Here is a 24,417-nt window from a genome sequence, read left to right as displayed (position 1 = left end):
AGTTCCTAACCTCTAGCAAGGTCTAACTCTCAAAGAACTCCCGCAGGCAAGCAAACACTATATACCTAACACCAGTGGGGAAGGACAAAAGCTTTCCTGAAAGTCTCAGGGATTATCTGGTATGCCTAATTTTTTGTATCATATCAAAAAATCTTTTCAGTAGTGTCACTAAGTACCAAGTAGCTTTTTGTAACAAGTTGGTAAGTTCAGCTTTGGAACCAGAGCGAATACCTGGATGTGGAAAAATCACTTAATGTTTTGACTCCCTGAGCACAGATACCTGTGAAATTAGGACTCCTGAGTGAACAGATTGATGTTCGTTAGAGGGAAAAAGGGACACTTCTGTCAACATTCCTGCCTGCAGCTTTCTGCTCAAGCTCTCCAAGTTAAGAGTGAATGCAACAGAAACCAGCTCTCATCTTCTGCGTGCTTCTTTGCTGCCAGTTCCCAGGTTGGTGAATATAACACTGTCCACAGCAGTTTTGGGAAGTGCTCTTATTTCTGTGTACTGCTTTCACCTAGAGGTATAGGAAGAATCCATTCATTTTGGTGACAGCACCTAAAAACTACTGGAGACTGGGTTTGAGAAATTGAGAGCATTTTCACATAAATAGCTTCCAATGAGACTGAATCCACATGGCCTCTTGAGCCTCAAGTGTAAGGGATCCTGCTGCCAACAGCCAAGCCAACAAGAGAAACACTGACTTGTTTTCTGATGCAGTCTAGCCACATGAGCCTTTGGATTAATAAGCTTTGCCAAGGAACTATGCAGTCTTTGGTGTCCTTTCCAATGTGAGCTGCATTTTGTTGTTTAGACTTCGTGCTGATCACACAGGAAGACTGACAGAGCAAGAAACTGAACCTGCCATTCGCACAGACCAGCTACACTTTTAAACAACCCTCCCCCTTGTTAGGAACTTCAAAATGTCTGAGGGTTGGTGAATATTCATCTGTAGCATCTGTGCTAATTTGCATTCTATTTGTAGGGAAAGCTGGTACTCACTCTCTTCACAGGGCTGACACCAGGGATAGGCTCACATACAAAACTTCACTCACCCTCACAGTTCAGGGGACAACCCAAAGCTTCAGTGGAATCTAAATAATAGGTAAGCCATGTGCTGGCTCTCTGCACTCAGAATATAAGATTTGCTTTGGTCACACTGGTGAATGGAAGCCATGTTTTGATACTCTTAGGTTTAATGGGATCCAATAAATATGCAAATTTCCAAAACAATTAAATATACATGCCATGATGGAGTTGCATCCAAGTATATTTTCTAATTAAATAATCCCTCCTTGTCTCTGGCAGTCCTCTAACCAGTGGGCTGGGAAGACTCCTTACAGAAGCGATGTACAAAGCAGACACACGTGAAATGGTAGGAATGGGTGTTGCAGACTGGCTGAGGGATGTCATTAAGGGAGTACCAGTCTGTATCGATGTTCGGCTTAACTATGGGCGCTTCCTCTACTCTCTGGGGAAAAGTAGACTTACATATTCAACAGTTTCCAAATGGCAGTAATGCCTGTTTGTAAAATGCCATTGTGACCTTCAATCCAAGGAAGCATTTGTGCTGATTGGATTGTCAAAAAATATTTTAAGATCATGTCTGTTAGAATATGGGTTACCCTTTGTATTATGGACACATTTATATTTGATTTATGGGGCTAATAAATTATTAATAAATGCTGCAGGAATAAGCAGTCCACAGTACAGAGGGCTACAAGCAACCAATTAACCTGCTGGACTTCAGCAGACTGGAGGAATTAAGTGTTTATTGGAACTGCTATAATACAAATGAGTCACCTCACTACTGCCTTTAACATATGACCGAATACTGCTCCTCAGGGGAAAAGCTATTTCTCATGGTAGGTACAGCTAGGGAAGGACTCCCAACTCCTGGCTACAAACTCAGATTCCTGGGATCCCTTCCATGGCCCTGGGCCACTAATTCAAACTGCAGTGCCACAAGTTACTCATATTTAAACTGGAGATGACTGGCTTGCCTCACAGATGGCTAGCAGAGATTGCCCTTTGTTTTGTATCAAAGAATCACTGAATAGTTTGGGTCAGAAGACCACTTAGTTCCAACTCCCTGTCCCGGGCAGGGACACCTTCCACTAGACCAGGTTGCTCAATCCCCCAACCAGCTTCGCCTTCAACATTGCCAGAGATGTGGCAGCCACAGCTTCTCAGTGCAGCTTGTGCCAGGGCCCCAGCACCCTCACAGGGAAGAACTTCTGCCTAAGATCTCATCTGTATCTCCCCTCTTTCAGTTTAAAACCGTTTCCCCTTGTCTTATCCCTACAGGCCCTGTCAAAAGCCCCTCTCCAGCTTTCTTGTTGGCCCCTTCAGGCACTGGAAGCTGCTCTAGGGTCTCCCTGGAGCCTTCTCTTCTCCAGGCTGAACAGGCCCAGCTCTCTCAGCTTGCCTCCATAGGAGAGATGCCATATCTCCTTGCATAGAACAATTAACCTGAATATATTTTTGCTTGCCCACAATTCTCCTTTAGTTTACACAGTGAAATTCACCCTCAGAAATGCTTCTTTCTTAGCCATCCATTTGATAGGAAGTGCTTTATGTGATCATAATAAACAGTAAATCACAGCCCCAAGATATCAGTCAAAGGGGCTACTGAAGCAAGAGCTTGAATTCGATTGTATGAGCAAGAAGCCACCATCTTTTTCCCCCACTTTTGCTACTTACTTCTGGCATGATTTCAATCTTCTCATAGCGCCGCTTGTATGGAAGGGTCAGCACCTCTGCTCTGCGGTAGGACATTGGTGGAGGCTGACAGTCTATCATCAGATCTGTGCGATGAGACTGGGTGGGTGGTGGCTGAGTGTACTGCTCTGGGCAAACAACATGAAGAGGCTGGAAAAGAATGCGGTGACTTACAAAAATGTGTGGGTGATTCTGTGTGCTGCCCTACAGCAGTAATTACTACCATAAGGAGGTCTGCAGGTTGTTGTTAGCAAGCTAGTTTATCTGCATGAAAAAAACATGCAAAAGACGCAACCCAGAAGATCCAGTGAGTATCGTTAAGGGGCAGGCAGTCTTTGCTTTGTATACAACAGTGTCCAGACTAACAAGGCCTACATTTGTATCTTTAGTCACCACTTCAGTATCAGTAGTCTTGTTAACTGCCATAGGGAGAAAAAAAAAAGAATATTCAATAGCTTTTTCTTGTGAATTCTTGCCATATATACTGGGAGAAAACGACAGTAGAGGCAAAGACCATCATACAATGGTGTGGAGTGAGGCAGATGTATCAACATGCAAAGCTGCAAAACAGCACAATAAACTCTGAGTTTTCATGACCTGTCAGCAGTATATTAGCAAAGCATAAATAGGCTGGTTGCCACAAGGATCGCTGCAGTATATAAGGAAGCCAAAAGACAAGACAGTGTTTCTGCAGACTGTTTTGGAAACAGCATTATACTTCAGTAGTAACATGGAAAGAGATGCTTGTCCAAAAAACAGGCAGTGGCAATCGCTATCAGTTGCATGATGACAAGCCAGGTCACAGAACAGTAAGATACAGTGATCCAGGCATTGTTAAATGGTTTGGAAGAATATGTATTTTTGTGTTCAACAAGTTGAAGATAGAATGAAGGGAAAAGCTCAGCCAGGAAAAAAAACAAACGGGTATTATGTCACGAGTCAGAAAGCACATTTAAGTAGAAACAAACTGCATGGTCAAGTAGAAGCCACAAAAAAAAGAGTCAAAGGGGGAGAGCACAGACTACACGAATGCTTTGGTCTTCTTCCTAGATAGAAGTCTGGATTTTGCCAATGGAGTAAGGAAAGTAGCGGATTTGGAAGAAATGTGAGAGTGAAACTCCAGAGCAGCAGTGCCAGGACCAAAGCAAGTAGCAACTGCAGGATAAAGAGCAGAGGAGATGATTAAAGCTGAGGGTGTTGAGAATACTCAGTACTCAGTACCCTTTATATTAGACACAGCCAGGCCTATTCAACAAACAAGAAAAAGAATCTAGGGGAAAAACTTATTATGACTACATATACCTAAAAAGGAAGAAAGACATCTACACATCACCTGCTCTGCACTTTGACCTTTTAGGGATCTTCTAGCCACTCTGTGCAGATTGGCAGTCATGTCATGCTCATTTTGGAGCAGCATGATAAAGGAGAGCTCAAAGCCATGTGCGCTGTCATGGAAAAAAGAATATGGCTGTTGTCTGAATTTTGTTGTTGTTTAATGTGAGAGTTGCTCACAACTGACCTATTTGTGTGAAGAAACGTAAGAAAAGGCAACAGAAAATTAATTACCTGAACTTCTTTGAGTAATTTAGACACCTGAATAAAATTCAGTCTTGTGTCAATGGGACAGTAAACACATTTCATCGCCAAAGGTTGGTAAGGAGCCAGGGCATCCAGGTAAGAGAAATCAGGTTCTGAAAAGAGAAATGTTGAAAACACTGAATGCCTATTAAAAACAAAGATGGCCCAATGCCTCTCTGATTCCATATTCTAGTCTAGACAAACTGTTGTTCCGCAATGTTAATTCTGCTTCAGATTTCTCTTCCCTTCTTCCTTCTCTCACCCGTTATTTTCAGTTAATTTGATGAAAATTATGCCCACAATTAGTCTTACCTTAATCAAGCAACAGAGCTATACTATTTCATTTGAACACATTATTGCATAATTTTTATAACAAATTTAAAGAAGACAAAAACATCACCTCTTATTTTTAATCAAATCCTGTAAAAGAAGGCAAGACATAGACATTTTGGGTATCATAAGGTAACACAAATGTCATCTTGTATTTCACAGTGACAAAAAAGCTCATATCTTGATGAAAGTATACCGATGTTCTCTGCTGCAGGCACATTGCTTCCCAACTCCTTTTTTCCCTTACAACATATATACATATTTTTTTATTTATTTCTGAACAAAGTGCCAGGTTTAAACAGGTGGAAAAACAAGGGTCCAAAGGTCCAAATGTTAACACAACCCTAGAGAATCTGCAGAGAGCCCTCCTGCCGAAGGACAGACAATTGAGGTTTTTACAATCATGCCAACAGAGCAGGTCTAGTTCAGGCTTGTATGAAGTGAAGGTTGTCTTTGGTAGGGGCTATTCGGAAGGAGATAAGGCTTTTATTAGTTGTTATCTTTATTAGACCTAGCAAGTCTCAACTCCTGTTTGTACTTTTATTATTGACTTTTAAAAATCAGATTAGAGGTTTGCCAGGGAAAAGTTATGCATTGAATGGGCTTTTACTTACACAGAGAGTAATACAACACTGAGAATACTACAGAGAAACAGTATTTTTTTTTTGGTGAAGGAAAACGTAGGTCTCATAGGTGGCGCAGTGTAAGATACATGTAGCCACTTGATTCTGGGGTCCACTAATGGTCTGCAAAAAACTTATGCCATCACTATTTACCTGGTAATTGTGGGATAGATCACATATAGGGAGTGCTAGAGAAAGAAAGACTGGAATTAGCCTGGATAGTACAGAATGAGAAAGACTTATCTACTAGATACATGAAAGACTTATCTACCAGACTACTCCATACCTCAGGGTCTCAAAGGGCAACCCGCAGAGCAAAGCACAGTTGCAAAGCACCAAGCCTTGCTAGAAAACAGTATGAGGTATTTCTCTGGTATCTGCTCAGGCTGTGCAAAAGGATGAAGAAAAAGGACATTTAAATACAGACTTCAGTATAGATTTAGACAGCCATCTTCTGCAGTTTTATATCACCCTGATGAGAGCACTGGCTGGATTTCTCATGTAGACAGCAAGAAAAAGTGCCTTTAAAACTTTACCACAGGAAGTTCAGCACCCAGCACAGCATCCAACATTCAATATTGGGCCTCATTCTACTGATAAAGACAAGTTAATTGCTAGGCTAAAAATCTGCTACTGGCTAAGTCCCAGCGATCACGATGTGGTTATATTTACCCTGTGAGAACAGAATATAGCATCAGGCAATGATACATAAGTTTGGAACTGTCAAAGGGATAATTTTCCCAAGTTTAAAGCAACTGTCAGAATAACTGCCTGGGAACATCAAAGTGAGAAATATTAACAAGAAATGATAGTTGTACAAGAACATCTTACTAGATGCCCAAAAAGCCATGAATCCACATGAAACAAAAATTATACTGGGCAAAAAGCCATGCTAGTTAAAAGCAGATGTGTTAGTGGCAGTGAAACAAAGCCTAAAAATATCGATGTAGAAAATGGGAGCTAATGGCAGTATAGTTTAACTGCAATGAACAGAAGCTTAAAAAAAAAGAATACTGAGAATGTGTTCACTGAAGAATGGTCAGTGGTCAGTTAGGGTTAAATCAGAAGATACTTTAAAACTTATTGGGGAAAACCAGAAAACTTAAGTCAGACATGGGAGGTCTTCTGCTAGAGATGTACAATGAAATTACAAATAGTAAGTTTAAAAAGTCATCAGAAGAGAGGTTTTCCAGCCTCTCTGGTGTTGTGGATGGCACATGGATTTGACTGCTTGTACCTGATAATGCCACTTAGTCTATTCAGACTAAGTATTTTTGAATCTTTAGGCTCAGATAACGTACAGATATGGATTTTTTGATCTAAAAATCCAAAATGGCATCCAGTTTGTAGTCTCTCTGAACAACTGTTAAGAACGTAAAAGCCTTGGAAAAGCGAGAAATTCTAGTGAAGGAATTCTAACCCAGGATTTTTAAGATTTAGAACTTACTGAAAACATAACTTGAGCTAGTCTCACAATGAGCTCATGGGACATACAAGGAAGAGCTGATCTGAAACTACCAAGAAACCAAAACTCACCTGTTTGATGGAAGACAGAGCTTGTCAAGGACACATACTGACTTTTTCCTGACAGAATTACAGGTATTTAGCTTCCCCACCCACCAAGAGACCCGATTTACTACTGTGTTATAAAATCTTCCACTGTACTGCACTGATGTGGCACACATGAGCTGTTTTTAAGATCTCCTAGGGAGTTAGTTTTTACAGCGTTGTTGTAACTGGAGAGACAGCAAGAAGCAGACTTCCTTCTACTGTGTTTTCTTCTAGAATTTCTTTGTGGCTTAGTGGCATTCAATATTTTTTAATCAATAATCTATTCAATACTGCTTCAGCAGTAACATTTGCAGATAACACAAGCAAGCAGAGCAGCACTACGGCTTGCTCACAGCTGGTGTCCTGCCTATTGGCTGCAGCTGCTGTTTTAGTCTATATTCTTTCATAGTTGCCTTTTACATTACAAATTGGAAAGGTGGAGACTACCCATCTCCTGCAGACTGAACAAGCAGTGTCATCATTAACAACACTGGATTGCCTGTAGTTTAAAGGTCTTAATTACTGGAAGCTAGGAGTCTTTCACAGGAAAAGCTAGAAAATCATCTGCTATCACACACTGCTTCAATGGACCACAATTCTTCCATAATTACAAGAGGTTTTATCTTAAAACAGGAGAAGCTACATAATTAAATAAAATAAATCCTGGGCATTGATGGAGGTGCTTCAGATTTCCACTGGAGTTACTGAGAACAGAAGAATTTAATCTCTTAGGAATTTCTGTAGACATTAATCACAATCATTTAGATTGGAAAAGAGCCTTAAGATCATCAAGTCCAACCATACACCAAACACTGCCAAGTCCACTGCTAAACCATGCGTCTTTGTTCCAGTTGACACAGTCATAAGGAATTAGCAACATATCACTGAGTGGGTATGCCTACACACAGAGTCCAAAAGCCATGGATAGATGAATTTAGGAAACAAAACCATTACAAGCACCTGGAATCACTGTGCACTCCAAGGTCATCACAACCAAAGCAGATCTCACCTACAGTTTAATTTGAAGTATAAAGTAGAATGAACCTCAAAAGACCATGACTTAATGTATCTGTTACGATGGCCATTCAGATGCCTTAACAACTTTCCAAAACCATGTTTTAATAGAAGCTTCCTCTATTTCCTTATTTCACAGAAAGAAAGGTCAATTACCTCTCCCTATAAGAATGCACAAATTAAGAGTTCTTGCCACCAGAGGCCAGTTTCTGACGCCCTCACTGATGGTGGGTAGTACATTCAGAACATGATTAATGCCACCTATTTCCTAGGGATTCCTGAAATATACAACCCAGCAAAGGGTGTGCGCACCCTGGTTTTAATTGAAGTCCCAGCTGGACTCCATTCTGGAGCAGAATTCCCTATTTCCAAGACAATGCATATCTATATTGCAATGTTACCAATTACTTTAATTGGGGCATATCTCTTGAAACTGCCTTGAAGGTCAGGAGTGACGGGTAACAGCTATAAAACAAACTGATTGCCTGAGGTTTTGGTGAAAGGGCCGGAGGAGGGATGAGGAAAGGTTTGTGATTCCAATGAAACACAGAGAAGTGTTCCTCCTTTCTGACCAGTACCAATTAGGTCTTGCCTGGATTTGACTTGCAGCCAGCCACTTTCAGTACAAAAATTAATTTCCTGTAGACATTTTACTGCTGGGCATAACAGAGATTTTACTTAGAAATGGTGGGAATGGGCTCTGCGTGGCAAAGGTTGGCTCTGCAGGGCTAAAACAAATTAAATGGTGCAATAATTACGTTTCTCCCTACAGTCAATCCTGGGGTCTTAATTTAGATGAGCTCCTACTGAACTCATAAACTTCTGCCCCAGAACAAATGAGTAAGGCCCTTAGGATGTGGCCAACTTCTTGTTAATTTGGTAATGATATCTGCATTTTACTTACCTGTGAATATAACAGTGTTCAAGCTAGATTTCCCCCATAACTCCATGAAATGAACCACATCCCCAAATCTAAGGGAAGGATGTCCAGTGAAAACAACACATGGCTGCTTGAAGTCGTTGCTGAAGTCTCCATGGATGCTGGGATAATGTTTCAATTTGTTTGTCTGAATGAGCTGGAAGAAAAACAAAAATCCAGACATTACAAACTTTTCACACCTCTACTCTGTAGTTTAGTGTGTTTATTTACATGAGATTATATTCTACAGTTTATTTTTAACTCATTACTGAGTCCTTTCCTACCTATCCCCTAGATTTTCCAACAAATTTAGTCATGACTATCCCCATATGTTATGAAAAGGAAGTGAGAGTATGGGGCCAGGTGCCTCCTAGTCCTTGCTCTCACTTCTTTGGTACAGCAGTACAGCTACAGAGAACTGCAAACACTCCCTGCTTAGACTTCCCTGGAGTGAACAGAATGCTCAGCTGCCAAATTCAAAATAAGCTGCTTTTTCCTATTTGCCATGTCTACAAAGAGCTCTGGGCACTGATATTTAGCCCGAGTTTCTTGCATCACAGTAGTACCAAGGCGATTTCGCCTTTAGCAGTATGTTACTGTGAGTTTCATTGGTGTAACGGGTTCATACAAAGTCAAGTCTTCCGAAAAACCATATGAAAGAACAGACTGACTTGCTTTTCCTTAACTATCGCTGAAACTACTACTAACGATGAGCCAAGCAATAAGTACTTGTGACTAGAGCTGGCAAACAGAGTGCAATCAACCACGCAGGTGGAACAGATTTCTTTACTAAGGTGGGGAAGTTTATTTATCAAGGTGCTTTTGAGGAAGAATTTTGCTTCATTCCTCCTGCCACTGTTTTCTACTCTGCAAAGCAAGGTTCAACTTAAAAAGCAGTTTAATAGACTAGTCTGCCAAGCACTCTCATGCAATATTTTGCAAGTATTTTCTTGGCAGGTATATGTATCCTTCCCCAGCCTGAAAATAACAGTAAATACAGTTTTCTTAAAGAGTATGCAATGTAACATAATGAAATCACACACTGAACAACTGAAAACATAAAGAGTGGTAAAAGGGTGTGAAAGAGAGGAACAGTAATTCCTTTGTCAGCTGTTTTTTAAAGGAGGTGGCACTGCTCATCAAAGATCTCACCATACTTTGCTGCCTCCTGCTAGGAGTTGCAACATGGCTCAGAATGCAGAATTCCCATATGCAGGGCTCAGCAACACGTTTCTGGGGCTGTTGTGCCATGGAACCCCAGATGACAGAACTAATTAGCAAAGAGAATGCTCTTCACTACGTGTCATAACTTGACGTGTGCATCACGCCTTTCTAGCGCAAAAACCTGCCACTCAGGACGTTGCTTTTCACTATAACATATTTGATTTTCAAAAGAGGAACTAAGAAAGAACATTGTGATAAGCAGCTCCTCTGGTCTCTCAAAGCTGTAATTCATCTTTTTAGATTCTCTTTTATTTGTTACTTTACCATGGTAGATCTAACTCAAGATAGTGTGCCTATATGGAAACGAACAGAAAGCCAAGAAGTCTAATGCTTCCTTTAAGCCTTTTAGCAACTTATGCACCACAAAGCACTTCAGAACTTGAGGATATCACACAATTAGGTTCTTAATTGAATTTCGCATCGCTGAGCAAAAGCATCAACCCTACTCAACTTCTAGCTGCCATCACCTAAAAATACGTTTTGGCGCTAGAACAGACAATGTACAAACTTACCATCAATGCCCTTTCAACAACAGGAAGTTGGCTGCACACTCCGTTGTTGCCGGCAGTTTGGTCTCCTTCAAGTTCCTAACAGCAAGTATTTTGCTGCAATTCTGCATCTGACTTCTGACACAAACTTCTGTTTGTAACTGCTGCCCCATACCTAAATGGCTAGAATGGAACTGGATTGGTATCTTTCCAGTGGTGGGCTCCCCGGTGATGGACACTGTTAAGATTCAACTAGACAGGATGCTGGGCCATCTAGTCTAGGTCACGCTTTGCCTAGAAAGGTTGGACCAGATGATCCTTGAGGTCCCTTCCTACATGGGACTATGTGATTCCTTCTGGGGTTTGATGTAAGATGGAAGCTGTAGGAGGACACAGCCTGTTACTTCCACATGGATCCTTGGATCATGGAAGAATTATCTAGGGGACTAAACTTTTTGCAGCTTACTAGTAATACCAAAATCCTGTTTAGTCTGCAAAAGGGAAATTTGGAAAAAACATCCGGTAACCATTCTGGCGGTTAATAAGCACTGAATCTTGAAAACACATTTCTGCAATTAAGACTGCAAAGATTTCTGATTAACACATCTGGAGTGCAATATTTAGAATCTAAACTTAGCTTCAGTAATAAAAACTGCAGTTTAGCAGACAATGGGCAAAACAAATCTGATTCCATAAAATACTGGCATTTAAAAGTATGGGAAGGAAATGGTCCCATGAAACCAAAAGCCTCAAAACTGAAGTTGCAAATGCAGTTTCAATTGGGTAAATGGGAAGAAGGGGATAATTTCTACCTCATACAGTAAATTAGATATGTGACATTCCAGGGCTAAACTTTGTCAGAGACCACCAGATAGATATATGAAATACATTTTTACAGCTTTATAGCAGCCTGCAAATACCTTAAGTGGGCCTACAGAGAAGCTGGAGAGGGACTTTTGACAAAGGCCTGTAGGGATAGGACAAGGGGGAATGGCTTTAACCTGACAAAGGGGAGATTTAAATGAGCTCTGAGAAAGGAGTTCTTCCCTGCGAGGGTGGTGAGGCCCTGGCACAAGTTGCCCTGAGAAGCTGTGGCTGCCCCATCCCTGGCAGTGTTTGAGGCCAGGCTGAATGGGGCTTGGAGCAACCTGGTCTGGTGGAAGGTGTCCCTGCCCTTGGCAGGGGGCTGGAACTGGGTGAGCTTTAAGGTCTTTTTCAACCCAAACCATTCTGTGACTCCATGAAGCACACTTCTGAAAATCACAAACTGTTATTCCAGAGTTCTGTTTCACAGGTTCCTCAGGATTATATTCATATCTGCATATAATCACAGCATTTAAACCTTTGCTAAGGTGTGAGAGCAGCACTCTGTGCAAAAGCATTCTCTCAACAGCCTATTTCACTGTTATAGCTATACAAATGATCATTGTTTATAAACATAAAAGCTGTATTCTCTTCAGAGCATTACGGAAGCTTCAAATCCCTTCCTGTTACTTTGTAGGGAGACAAAGGACCTCTAATCCAGTTTTCAGGACCTTGTTTTTTTTCCTATGTCATTCGTTTTATTTTTCTCTAAATACTTTATTATTTCCAGCGACAAACCATCTAGTCCATCACTGTGCTGCACTGCTTCTAACTGGGGTACTAAGGAGGGAAAAGGGACACATACTGACTCCTCAGCACCATGTCCTGAATTGTGGTGTTTAGGTGTTTTTTCCATATTTACTTTTTATCTTGTGAGATCGTTTCTTGTAAGTCTACTGAAGCTCCATACTAACAATCTCTCACTCTCACTACTGGACTTGGCAGTGGTGAAAGGCTACAGAAACAAGTTTAAAGGCATTCTGTTCACTCCAGTGATAAAGCAGCTAGTAGATTTTAGTGTCTAGGGCAAAATGTCTCCTAATTACCAAATCAAAAATATATGGAGCTGAATTTGCAAACCAGGTCCAACAAAATTTCACAAATCATTAAGGGGGCTAAACTTGCAATGATTTGTAGAGGTCTTTTATATCTAGATATAAGACAGGTTGTATAAACACAATGGTCGTTACTGTGACTCATTCAGATCTTCACTCTGTACTAAGATGGGGCTAAAACCAATGCCTGGCATTTAGCTAACCAATATTTTCACAATGGGACTGAATGCTGGAAACCAGAAGCAACATTCAGAGCATATTTCTACAGAAATGACCATTATTGACTGAAAGCTTAAAAGATAGAGGATGGTAAAGTACTGAACCGAGACTGAGGAGAGCTGCTCTTTTCCTAAATCCCAAATGGTTATGATTCCCTTTAAAGCAGTAGACTTGATTTAAAGGGTCAGCAACTGCTGCTATAAACAGGATAAATCTCCAGAGCCTTTGTGTATGCTTTATTGAAGTGAGCCAAAATGCACTGCTATTTACTCTGTCTGTGTTTTTAGGTGTGTGTGTTCTGGATCCAGAATTTTGAACAGATACGTTTCTCATCAGTGAATGAGTGATGCATTTATTACTTCACCTCCCTTTGTAAGACCAATACGGGTCTTCACCTCCCTTTGTAAGACCAACAGGGGCCTAATTCTATATAATACTATAAGACAAAACACAATACTACACAATCATATGATCCCAGGTATTTATTGCTTTGAATGTGTTACACAGAAACCGGTATATGGAGAAGGGAATCAAAGACAAAGATGACAAATGCTAGTATTTAACACTACAGAATCAATATTGTTCCCACCCTGGTTATTTTTTGAGTCAGAAAAAGAGGCTTTTCAAAGCCATTTCTCTTAGATGTTGTTAACAGAATCCTTAACAAGAGGACAGTAAATCCAAATTCTTCCTCCACTAGCAAACAATGATCAATATAAATTACCTCTCAATTTTTTCTGTTGCTGACATTTAGAGGAGTCTGGATTCACTTACCTTACAGCCTGAAATCATCTATTTAAAGACTGAGCAGAAAGGAAAAGGACAGAAAGCTGCTCATTTTGCCTTGCTAGAATAATTCCAGCTATTCATTTATGAATTCTCTACCTCCACAAAACGGATGGTGTGGAGCGTACAATCCATGGTTCCTTTCTAAAAAGCTTGGGGAGATGGCCGATTCCTCAGCTGGGGCTGTGTTAGGATGGGACATTCCCATGCACTCAAAGGATTTGGTAAAACATACATATTGGTTCTGAGATACCAGCATAACATTTCTAAACAAAACAAATTACTGATTTATGCTCCACAGCATTCCAGCTAGCCATTGTGGAGCTTAAACCTAAGCCTGTTTAGACAGCTGATCCTAGAGTATAACTGATATAGTGCCTTGGAAGTGAAAGCCACCACCTCCCTCAGCCAGTCTGCTATATTCACAAACATTTGGGAACTCTAGTTCTTAAGTCTGCAAAAGCTTCCAGTGTTACTGCAGATTGATTGAGCTCCTTTCTCTCTTCCCCATCACAGACACTGCTGGTGAAAAACTGAGGGGAGAGCCATCCACTCAGAGTGATCCATCCCTTCCCTAACTGACTGCTTCTCCACTTTCACAGTTTTCCTCCTGGGAAGTCACTGGTTGTAATGTACAGCAGTCCTGCTCCATATCCTAACTACCTTCAACAGAGTCACAGCAACTATCACACCAGTTATCAGAGAGAAATGCCTTTTAGAAGCAGCTCTTTTAAATTGTGCACTGCTAAAAGACTGCAGATGAGACTTCAAAAGCTTGTGTAAGAATACAGACACCCCATCCATATTAACACTAGTAGGAACTGATGTCCAAATCCATTCTTACAAGCCTAGAGCATTATAGCCTGCATTCCTTGCTCGTAACAGAGAGAAAATACATTCCCTGTTCACTTGGACTAGATGTTAGGAAATAAAATGCCACCCCAAAAAATTGCACACAGTTACCATGCAGGAGGAAATATGATGAACACCTACAACATTAAAGTGGAAGTAACAAGGAGGGAGTAAAGTGTTTTGGGTTCTCTGCAGAGATGAACAGTGTATCTAGTTTTATTCAGCGCAGCAGAACAAGAAATGAGCTCAAAACAGGTAATAAATAATAAACCTGGAAAATTTCCATGCAAAGAGGCTGGAAAAGCTTCAAACAACTTAGTACAGAGAAAAATAATAAAAATAATTGTAGAAAAGATGAAGATAGTTTTACTTATCCTCTTGTAACAATAACAAAGGGATAGTTAAATGAAATGCAACCATAAGGGAAGTAAATACTCTTTTATACTATGCATCAGGCACCACTGGAACTTACTGCTGCAAGAGACTACTTCGACAATTTGGGGGATTATTTTTCCCTGTTTGTTTTTAAATCTTGCAATTGAAACAACAAACAGGAACCTCAAGTTTCAGGACCAGACAGCATGCTGGGCTGGACTTATTCTGTAGATAATTAGAAGCTTATTTCCTGGTCTGTCCCCTTCTGATGTATCATGCCAGGCATGTTATTAATGCTTGCTCATAACTAAGAGGCATGTCTGACTAATTCCCTATTTTCTTCCAACAAGAGAGCAGCTAAGCACATCTTTTCATGATGGGCAATTTCCATCTAGGTTACATTGCAAAAGCCTACCATTACTTTGAAAAAAGTACGGCAATTCTCCACTAACAACCTGGCCATGAGACATGATCATTTGATGTCTGCTTCTGATACTCATTAAAAACTCCCTTAAGTGCTAGCAAGCAGAGCTCCTGATTGTGAGGTTGTGGATTCACAGATTTAGAAAGAGTGTGTTCACCTAAGACAAAAAGGCTGGCTGCTGATAAAAGCTCTAAATTAGCAACTGGAAGCCTTGAGTCCAAGTCCTTCCTAGAGTGATGGTAATGCCATGGGCAGGTTATTCAGGCCAGGTCTGTATTAAGACCATTTTGCTTGGTGAAATCACACCAAACCATCACGGCAGCTGAGTCTACTCTGGATACTCTGTGCACAGGCATCACAGGGTTTCTGCCCAGGAATAAAACTGCATTTGTTAAAGATTGTACTGAAAAGAGGTTATGCAAGATATTTCACATATAAGTTACATATACAATGTTGGCTGCAAGGTTTTGCCCTTCTTCTGCTTACACTGTTTTTTCCAACTCTGTATTTCATAGAAAAAAACCCAGCCCCTCTCCCATGCCTTAGAAACAGTATGACTGCATTAAACTGCAACCAGCTGTAGGTACCAATATAACTGGAACGCAGCCCAAGGTGGCTGAGCATTACAGGAGTAAAAGAATGACAGTAGCTGTCTCAGAGGACAGCAGCAAGGAATATAATGCAGGGTACCTGACATGGATGTCCTGGCACTGTGTTGGCAAGCATGTCTCACATGTCAGTCATCTATATAAAACTCAGTATGCTTTGTTTGAAACTAAACTAAACCAACCCATGCCTCTTAGAGAAGAAAAAAGGAGCAATCTGATCTCGTGCTCTCACACGTCTAAACTTCAGTGATTTGTGACCTTAGGAAAAACACTAAATGAAATAGCAGCCTCAGACTTTCTTTGCCTGGGTATTACTTTGTTTTGGTTTTGCTACTAAGAGGTTTGCTGTATGCCTAGGGCTGCTGCCTCCCACCATACAAACTGGTTTTGCAAAACAGCCAATATATATCAGGAATTAGTAATGAAGAGACCCATTTTGCTCATCAGGGAATGGGGGTAGCACAGGTTACTCCCACTTTCCACTGTTTACTCCACTTCCCAGTGTTTACACAGCAGCATGCATAAGTGAACACCCGAACACACAATTTTAGTTATTTGAATTGAGGGGAAATATATAATACTTACTTCAGATGGTAGCTCAGTGCTGAAATGCCTAAAGGGTACAGGCATTTCATAGTCTGGGAGCCACAAGGATGTGCATTCACAGTATGTTGTGTCATTCAGCCCATTTAAGGCAATATTTAGGCAAAAATGTAAGAAGCCTAAGAGTGGCTGCCTGTCAATGATATCCATGGGTCTGGATAAAGCTGTTTGTGCACCTCACAATAGTATGTCCCAAGCTTTGTGGGTCATGATCTGCATGATTTGGCCTTGTCAACCAAAGGCTGTACCTGTAACAGGCATGTTACTCCCTCTGTGCACTGCATTTTGTTATCCACTGATCTGTTATCCACTGCTGTGAATCATTTCCTAGATAATTACCTTGATCTGCACATGAAGCATAGAGGAATGTCTCAATAGCTAAACAACAATTCGGCAAAATCTCATTATCAAAATGCCTCTGGAGAATATAATATGTCCTAAAAATTAGAGGACACAGTTATCACTCTATAAACACAAAGACCCATCATATAAGATGGGTCAATTAATCCAGTCTTTGACAGCTGCATGTTCGGCTTATTTTTGGAAGAGCTTTCACTTAAACCTGCCAGTTCCAGAGCATATTGTGAACTAAAATTTGAAGCAATGTCTTTGGTAGAATATAGGCTGTCACTAGGCTGTCACTGAAACCAATGACACCGTGGATCAACAAGGACATCCCAGAAAGCAGAGATTCAGGGGTAATTAGAAAGCACAACCAGCAGCATGGCTACAGAGTCTTTGTATTCTTGTATATTTCTACAGACTCTAATGAAAAGTCCCTCTCGGGCATCTTTCAGATACTGGAAGGCTGCTATGAGGTCTCCATGAAGCCTTCTCTTCTCCAGGTTGAACAGCCCCAACTTTCTTAGCCTATCTTTGAACATGAGGTGCTCTATCCCCTTGTCTATCTGGAAAGAGTCAGGACTTCTGGTCAGATCTACTTCCAACAATGCCTCTGAAGCACCTACAGGTGATACATGTGATGGGCAATGGCAATTTCCAAAACAAGTCCCTTGATATCTTAGAGGGAAAAAAAAAACAAAAAACCAAACCCAAACAATGCCTGAAAAAGCATTTTAATCTTTGGACTCTTAAACCTGTAATTGCCACTCTGCACATCTCATCAAACAGTTCTAAAAGAAGCAGTTTTCTGAGACTGCATGCCCCAAATGGTGTCTCACAGGAGTAGATTTAGCTAAATTTCTCAGTCCCGTTTCTTCCTTTCCTAGACAGTCTCTCATTTACTGCTACCGGTTCATAGTGGGGAAACTAAGAGACATCATTTCCTGACATGCAAGATAACTCCAAAGGTATGATTTATACCACATTTATTTAACGTCTAGCTGCCTAAACCTTCCCCTCAAGTTATTATTTTGTTGCAGAGAAGATCCCCTCAACATGGGTTGTGAGGAGATCCCCCCAAAGACAAGAATCTTATTCTTTTTTGCTTCACTAAGATGCTAGCTCAGGTAATTTCATTTAAAATTGTCAAAGACAGCACCCAGTGCTGCAAGGTTTTTTACATTAGACCTCTCCTTCAAGATACCATTTCTCCTGCAGCAGACAACATGGTGCCTATCTCAACTAGGGAGATGCTGGGATGACTAAGCTGTCTCTGTTAACAAGCTCTTAGTTTTACAGATTTTGAAATAAAGTGCTTGGACAAAGGGGATATTCGTGGTTGCAGTCTGATAAGAGCAAAGATTCAACCATGTGTACACCAGATAGCCTTCTGCGGGGGAAGAAGTAAAGCAGGCAAGCATATGTAAGTTATATGCTGAAATAAACATCATGGTAATTTTTGAGCTGAGGGAACACCATCATTCATTCCTCCCCCATGCTCCCAAATTAATCACAGAAAGCAAAAGAAAAAAACCCCAAACTTGCATGGATAATTTCACAAAACTTAAATAGCTGTAGAAGTGTTCATCAGGAAAGCAACAGCCACATAGATCTGTGTTCCAAAAACCCAATCACACTATGACCTTAGCAAACAGCAAGACCATAGTTTACTTACCTCAGCATGGGGAAAGGGAGGTTCTGGAAGATACACCTTTGTTTGTTTGTTATGACACAACCTTTAAAAGAAACGGAAAATCAGCCGGGCTAGAGAGCTGCAGAACATCCTACAGTATCTGCTGCCATCTACTGTTAAACGTTTTAGAAGAAAGCCATTCCACACCTGTGGCATCAGGTGCAAAATCACCAATTTGTTCTGTTGTTCTGTTTAGGGGACCAACACCTACAGAAAATGACAATTCAGTCATAGCCAGACAGAATAGAGAAGTTGCAAGACAGCTGAGGGCAATTTTTTACACATAATGTAGAAGAACTCCTTTGCTGTTGAAGACAGATTTGTAACTCAACATCCACATAATTTCATAGAGCAGAGCTCAGCAGCATTTGCAAAGCCAAATCACTCATCAGCAGAAAAATTCCACTTACCTCATCCCACTTCTCAGCAGTGACTTGGTCGTTTTGTTTATTATAATCTAATTCCCCTATGCATTTTAGTATTGCAGCTACAAGGTTGGTTAACTGCCTCTCACCATGGCATACTGTTCATTGTTACCTGAGATTCTACATCAATCATTTATTTTTAAAACATAAATAAATATTGAAGGTTGTTGATCAGCTCTAGCCAGACTCATCTTATTACAGAAGTTGAAAAAGGATATTTGTCACAGGTCTGTGTGATGTTGCAGTTATCTGTAGTGACATTGTCCTGGTGGCTCTTTCTGGAAAACACTACCTGTCTCATACTTTCTTTACTTTATTACACAGCAATAAGCCTGGGTCAAATGAAATTTGATAAAGTCTAAGAGATACTAAGAGCAGGACATTTATTTTGGCTGACTAAGCAGTAGAATTGGAAGGCTGGAGTCCTGAATTTCAACTCCTGTTCCGACCCTCTAGTTTCCAAATGTTCAACCTCTGCCTGCACTTCCATGTAAGTAAAATGTTCACCTCACACATAAGTGTTTGGAGATAGCTAATGCTGGGTTTGACTTTTGAATATAAGTCATTGTAGCAAAGTCGATCTCCAAAAAAAAGGGTGTCTGACCACTTGGGTGTCTGAGTTGTGCCAGCGAGATGCAGCAAGCAGAACGACCTAAGTGGCACAGGTAACACTGCTGCTACTTTGACAGCATTATTGCAACAAGGACTATACACTAGGTAACTACCACTTCACCTGCTACTGAAATGAAATCACCAATGAAGTACAAAACAAACAACTGTTTAACTATAAACTGCCAAGAGTCAACGCAACCTGGTGAGTACATAAAGTTTGGCCCAGACATCAAGGCTTGATTTTCCTGCTTCTGCTGAAAGCAACATAATTAAATACACCAGATTTTAATCTTCTTTACAATCCTCCCATGGGATCAATCCACTTAAGATTTCCAGGACATATCTTCTTTCCTGAACTCCAGACTTAAAAGGGCTGGAGAGGAAGAAAGGAAGGCAAAGCTAACTTACTCTATTTAATAATCTAGAGAATGTCTCAATTTGTAAGAATTCAGAAACAGTTACAAGTGGTTGGGTTTTCGTTTTGATGTCTCTGAATCACAGAACCGTTGAGGTTGGAAGGGTCCTCTTGAGATCAGCCATCCAAGCCCCTTCTCAAGCACTACAGCAGGTCATCCAGGACTGTGTCTAGTTGGGCTCTGGAGCCTCCGTAGACAGCGACTCCACAAACTCGCACCACAACATGTTCCAGGGTTTGAACTCCCTCATAGTAAAAAAATGTGTTTCTTCTGTTCAGACAGAATTTGTTTTCATGTGTTTTAATTTGTGCCTCTTGTTCTGTCAATAGGCCCTGTGGAGAAGAGTCTGGCTCCCTCATCCTCATTTCTCCCCATCAGGTATTTCTACACACTGATAATCATAGAATCTAGATCATAGATTGGTTTGAGTTGGGAGGGATCTTAAAGCTCACGTAGTTCCATGCCCCTGCCACAGGAAGGGATACCTTTCACTAGAGCAGGTTGCTCCAAGTGCCATCCAACCTGGTCTTGAACACTGCCAGGGATGGGGCAGCCACAGCTTCTCAGGGCAACCTGTGCCAGGGCCTCACCACCCTCACAGGGAAGAACTTCTGCCTAAAATCTCATCTCAATCTCCCCTCTGTCACTTTAAAGCCATTTCCCCTTGTCCTGTCCCTACAGGCCCTTGTCAAAAGCCCCTCCCCAGATTTCTCGTTGCCCCCTTCAGGCACTGGAAGCTGCTCTAAGGACTCCCTAGAGCCTTCTCTTCTCCATGCTGAACAAGCCCAGCTCTCTCAGCCTGTGTCCATAGAGAAGGTGCTCTAGTTTGGTGCTCAAGCCGTAGGAGAGGTGTGTCCACCAGGAAATTGAGCCGTTGACTACAGCTCTTTGAGTGTAACCATCCCCTTCCTTGACCTGCTGGTAGTGGTCTGCCTAATGCAGCCCAGGATACTGCTGGCCCTGAAAAATCTATTTTCCTTATACAGTGATACCATGATATAGTTGTGGGGGCACTGCATAAGGTGCGCAAACAGGCAGAGCTAAAGTTCACTCATGTCAGGTACATAATTTAATCATCAGTGCAAGTACCAAAAAGCACAGACTACTATGTTTGTATGTTCTATAGGAAATGATGTTTCCCCAATACAGAACATCCACTTACACATGTACACACGCCCTTGTGACTAAATAAATGTGTTCACAATTCTCATCAAGTATATACTGGAGTGTGTCAAGTAAAGACAACCTGTATACATCTATTAACCATAGCTGAGTATCTGAATTAAGGCTGATGAAGCAGCCCTTTAACACCTACCATTCAGCAAAGATCTGGGAGAACTCAAGGGAGCTGTTGGCAACAGGTGAGATGAAATAAAAAGGGACGTTGGAGAGTCCAGCAGAGTCAATATACTGATACAGGCACTCCAGCAGATCATATATTACTCCAGAGGGATAACAGGGAACAAGCACATTTCCTCCATTCCGGACAGTCATAGCTAAGAGAGAGAGAGAATGAGAAAAATCAATTAACAGGGTTCATATTTAAACTTTTTAATAAATTACTTTAATCCAAATATCACATAAGGTATAAAAAAGCTATCACATGAATTAGCAGAAGACATTATGCATATGAATAGAGAGGAACACTTATGATCATTAAATACATTTATTTACTGCCTTCTCCAGGAAGCAAGACTGGAGAAAACGATTATACTCCATTAGCTGGGGGGCACATAACAGACTGAGCACAAGCTAAACTCTTGACACGAGAGGGCGGTCTTGCACTGGCACATGAGAATAAACCTCATCATCAAAATAAACCCTGATCCATCTATATTAGCTGCGGACCAGAGGGGAAGGACAACAGTTCACAGGTCTCAGTTGAAAGCTCTACACATGGTAAACTGTTCTGTACTTGTTCTTCAGTACTCCAGATGAAAGGCTTAAGACAAGGTTATTTCAAACAGCCCTTGAAGCTAGAAGTGTATGGTGGACTGTTTCTCCTTTTTAAAAAAATCTAAGTATTTCTGTCATTTCAATGTAACAAGAACAATTTAAAACCTCTATGAATTGCATGGGACTAGAGAAAAACGTGGAAAAGGAAAAAGAAAAATAGGTTTACTCTGTAACTGAGACAGATTTGAGTCCAACAGCAAAATATTTTGTTCTATTGGCAGAATAAATGACAAAATGCTGTACCTTACGGGAAACTGGAAATCCTTTGTCCAGCTCACTGAGCAATTGCTGCCTCACTAGGATTTCATCTGTGGTCTTGGGGTAAAACCATCTACTGATGTTAATTGCAGTGTAGCAGCAGTAACATTATGCATCAAGGCATTACACAAAAAGCTGTGAAAGAGTCTGAAAAGGCATATATTACAACCCTCCATAATCACTTCCTTGACTTCAATTTATTGACAAGCTATGATGGGGTACGGATTTAGCACATTAAGGGTCTTTTTGCCCCACCTGCATGCTGAAGGAGGACTTTTATGGCTGAATGTGTTTAAAGGTTTTACTGGGGAAATGCAGAGACTCTCTCATAGGATTTTTTACATGCATTTAGGTGCTTAAGTCCTTTTAGCAGCCACTGCCTATTACATGCTGTTCGCAACAACAACTGGTGGTCCAAGACACCTTCTACATCACAGTTATATTAGAAGTGCACTGTAGTGAATTATTGCCTAGGTTTTATCCAGGGCACATGCAAAATGTATCACCAAAATATCTGTGATTATGAATAGCAATATTTTACATTTGCCTAGAACCTGAGATGTCACAAAACATCCCAGCAATGTGTTATATTATCCCTCTTACGTGGGAAAGTTTAAACTGTCCCATCTGTAAACAGGATGTGAAGAGAGGGATGAGATTAAGAACAGTATTTTCAAAGCCATCTGGGGGATGAAAGTTAAGTCTCTGGCTCCAGGACCAGACTTTGCATTGCTTTATTATCCATCTAAAAATTCTGCACAGAGGGAAGAGGAGTACCTAGATCCATAGCAGCAGGAATGCTGCATGGGCCAGAGACAGGATGCAGAGTGCATTAGTGGTCAGTGGAACACGACAAGAGTTACGTCTGCAGCTCTGTATCTGCGCTGAACAGATACTGGCTGAAACACCAAGGTGTGCGCCTCCAAGAAATGGGTGCCCTCTTCTTTCCTCAGGCACCAACTAGCTTCACCTGGTTAAGACAAATGGCTCACCCTTCCCTTTGAAGATGCTGGAGGAACAGATTTCATCTAATGACAGGCTGGTGAAAGAATTTGTCCAGGACATGAAAAATGTGAGTTTCATTCCAAAGACTCTGTGGTGTGTTGACCCCGTCTGGAGGCTAGGTGCCCCACTTAAGCCCCTTCATCACTCCCCTTCTTTTTCAGTGTCATGCTCTGCCAGTGAGAAGGGGCACAAGAAGCTGGAAGAAGCAGAGACAGGACACCTGACCCAAGCTAGCCAAAGGGGTATTCCATACCACAGAATGTCATGCCCAGTATAGAAACTGGGTGGACTTACCTGGAAGGCCCAGACCACTGCTCGGGTCGGGCTGGGTATCAGTCGGTGGATGGTGAGCAATTATATTGTGCATCACTGGTGTTTATTGTTTTCTTTTCCTTTTTCCCTTTTTGTTTAATATTCTCTCCCCTTGTTATTTCCCTTATCATTATTATTATTGGTGGTAGCAGCAGTGATTTGTGTTATACCTTAGTCACTGGACTGTTCTTATCTCAACCTGTGGGAGTTACATTCTTTTGACTCTACTCCCCATTCCTCCAGGAGTGGGGGGAGGAAGAGAGGTGGGGAGTGAGTGAGCAGCTACCTGGCTCTGACTTACTGGCTGGGCTTCAACCATGACAGTTCTTTGTGGCGTCCAACGTGGAGCATGAAGGGTTGAGATAACGACAGATCTGACCAGAGTGTGTCTAATTGTATTTGTGATAAGCATTCATTGTTTTTGGATTAATAATCGCTTGTCACAATGTTTATTTATATGCTCTCAGAGTTGTTGTGCTTAGTCACAGAGTTTCAGCACATTGTACCTTATTTGCAGCCAGTATTTGCTGTTTTAGCATTTATCAGCTGGTGGGGGCTGGGCTAAGCCTATTGTTTCTCTGTACTTCATGGTAATGACTTTTAATACAATAGACTCATCGATCATGAAACTGATCTGGCATGCATTCTCAGCGTGGTCATCACCTCTATACTTTGGGAGGCATATAATGGAAGTATTTAGCAATTACACATCTTTTTTTTCCTCCTCAGGTGGTCAACCTATGAAGGAGACATGCACACACACACACACACACACACACACACACACACACACACCCGGACAAAGGGGGAGAAAATACAATGCTAGGCTCATGGGTTGAGATAAGGACAGGGAGAGATCACTTTCCAATTACCATCATGGGCAAAACAGACTCGACTTAGGGAAAGGAAATTAGTTTAATTTACTACCAATCAAATCAGAGCAGTATAATGAGAAATGAAACCAAACCTTAAAAAACACCTTCCCCTCACCCCTTCCTTTCTCCTAGGCTTAACTTCACTACCAAACTCTGCCTCCTCCCCTTCAGCAGCACCAGGGAATGGGGGTTACGGTCAGTTCATCATATGTTGTCTCTGCCACTCCTTCCTCCTCAGGGGAGGACTCCTCACACTCTTCCCCTGCTCCAGCATGGGGTCCCTCCCAC

General features: G+C 41.3%; 1 protein-coding gene across 2 annotated transcripts in view; it reads right to left on the bottom strand.

Moving 5' to 3' along the window:
• The window catches only part of INTS9 (integrator complex subunit 9), an 80,940-nt gene that overhangs the window by 14,371 nt on the left and 42,152 nt on the right, over positions 1 to 24,417 (bottom strand). For both annotated transcript variants that reach the window (XM_061461118.1, XM_061461119.1), the window contains exons 10-14: positions 21,039 to 21,219; positions 18,253 to 18,313; positions 8,723 to 8,894; positions 4,289 to 4,413; positions 2,705 to 2,872 (exon numbers count right to left, since the gene is read on the bottom strand). In XM_061461118.1, coding sequence (XP_061317102.1) covers positions 2,705 to 2,872; positions 4,289 to 4,413; positions 8,723 to 8,894; positions 18,253 to 18,313; positions 21,039 to 21,219 — 707 coding nt within the window. The remainder of the gene's footprint in view (positions 1 to 2,704; positions 2,873 to 4,288; positions 4,414 to 8,722; positions 8,895 to 18,252; positions 18,314 to 21,038; positions 21,220 to 24,417) is intronic.

Source organism: Pezoporus flaviventris, unplaced genomic scaffold (genome assembly GCF_033815535.1).
Source record: "Pezoporus flaviventris isolate CSIRO_AGI_PZ_B2104156 unplaced genomic scaffold, CSIRO_AGI_Pfla_v1 ptg000031l, whole genome shotgun sequence".
Lineage (NCBI taxonomy): Eukaryota > Metazoa > Chordata > Aves > Psittaciformes > Psittacidae > Pezoporus > Pezoporus flaviventris.
This window is presented reverse-complemented; position numbering and strand designations above follow the sequence as displayed.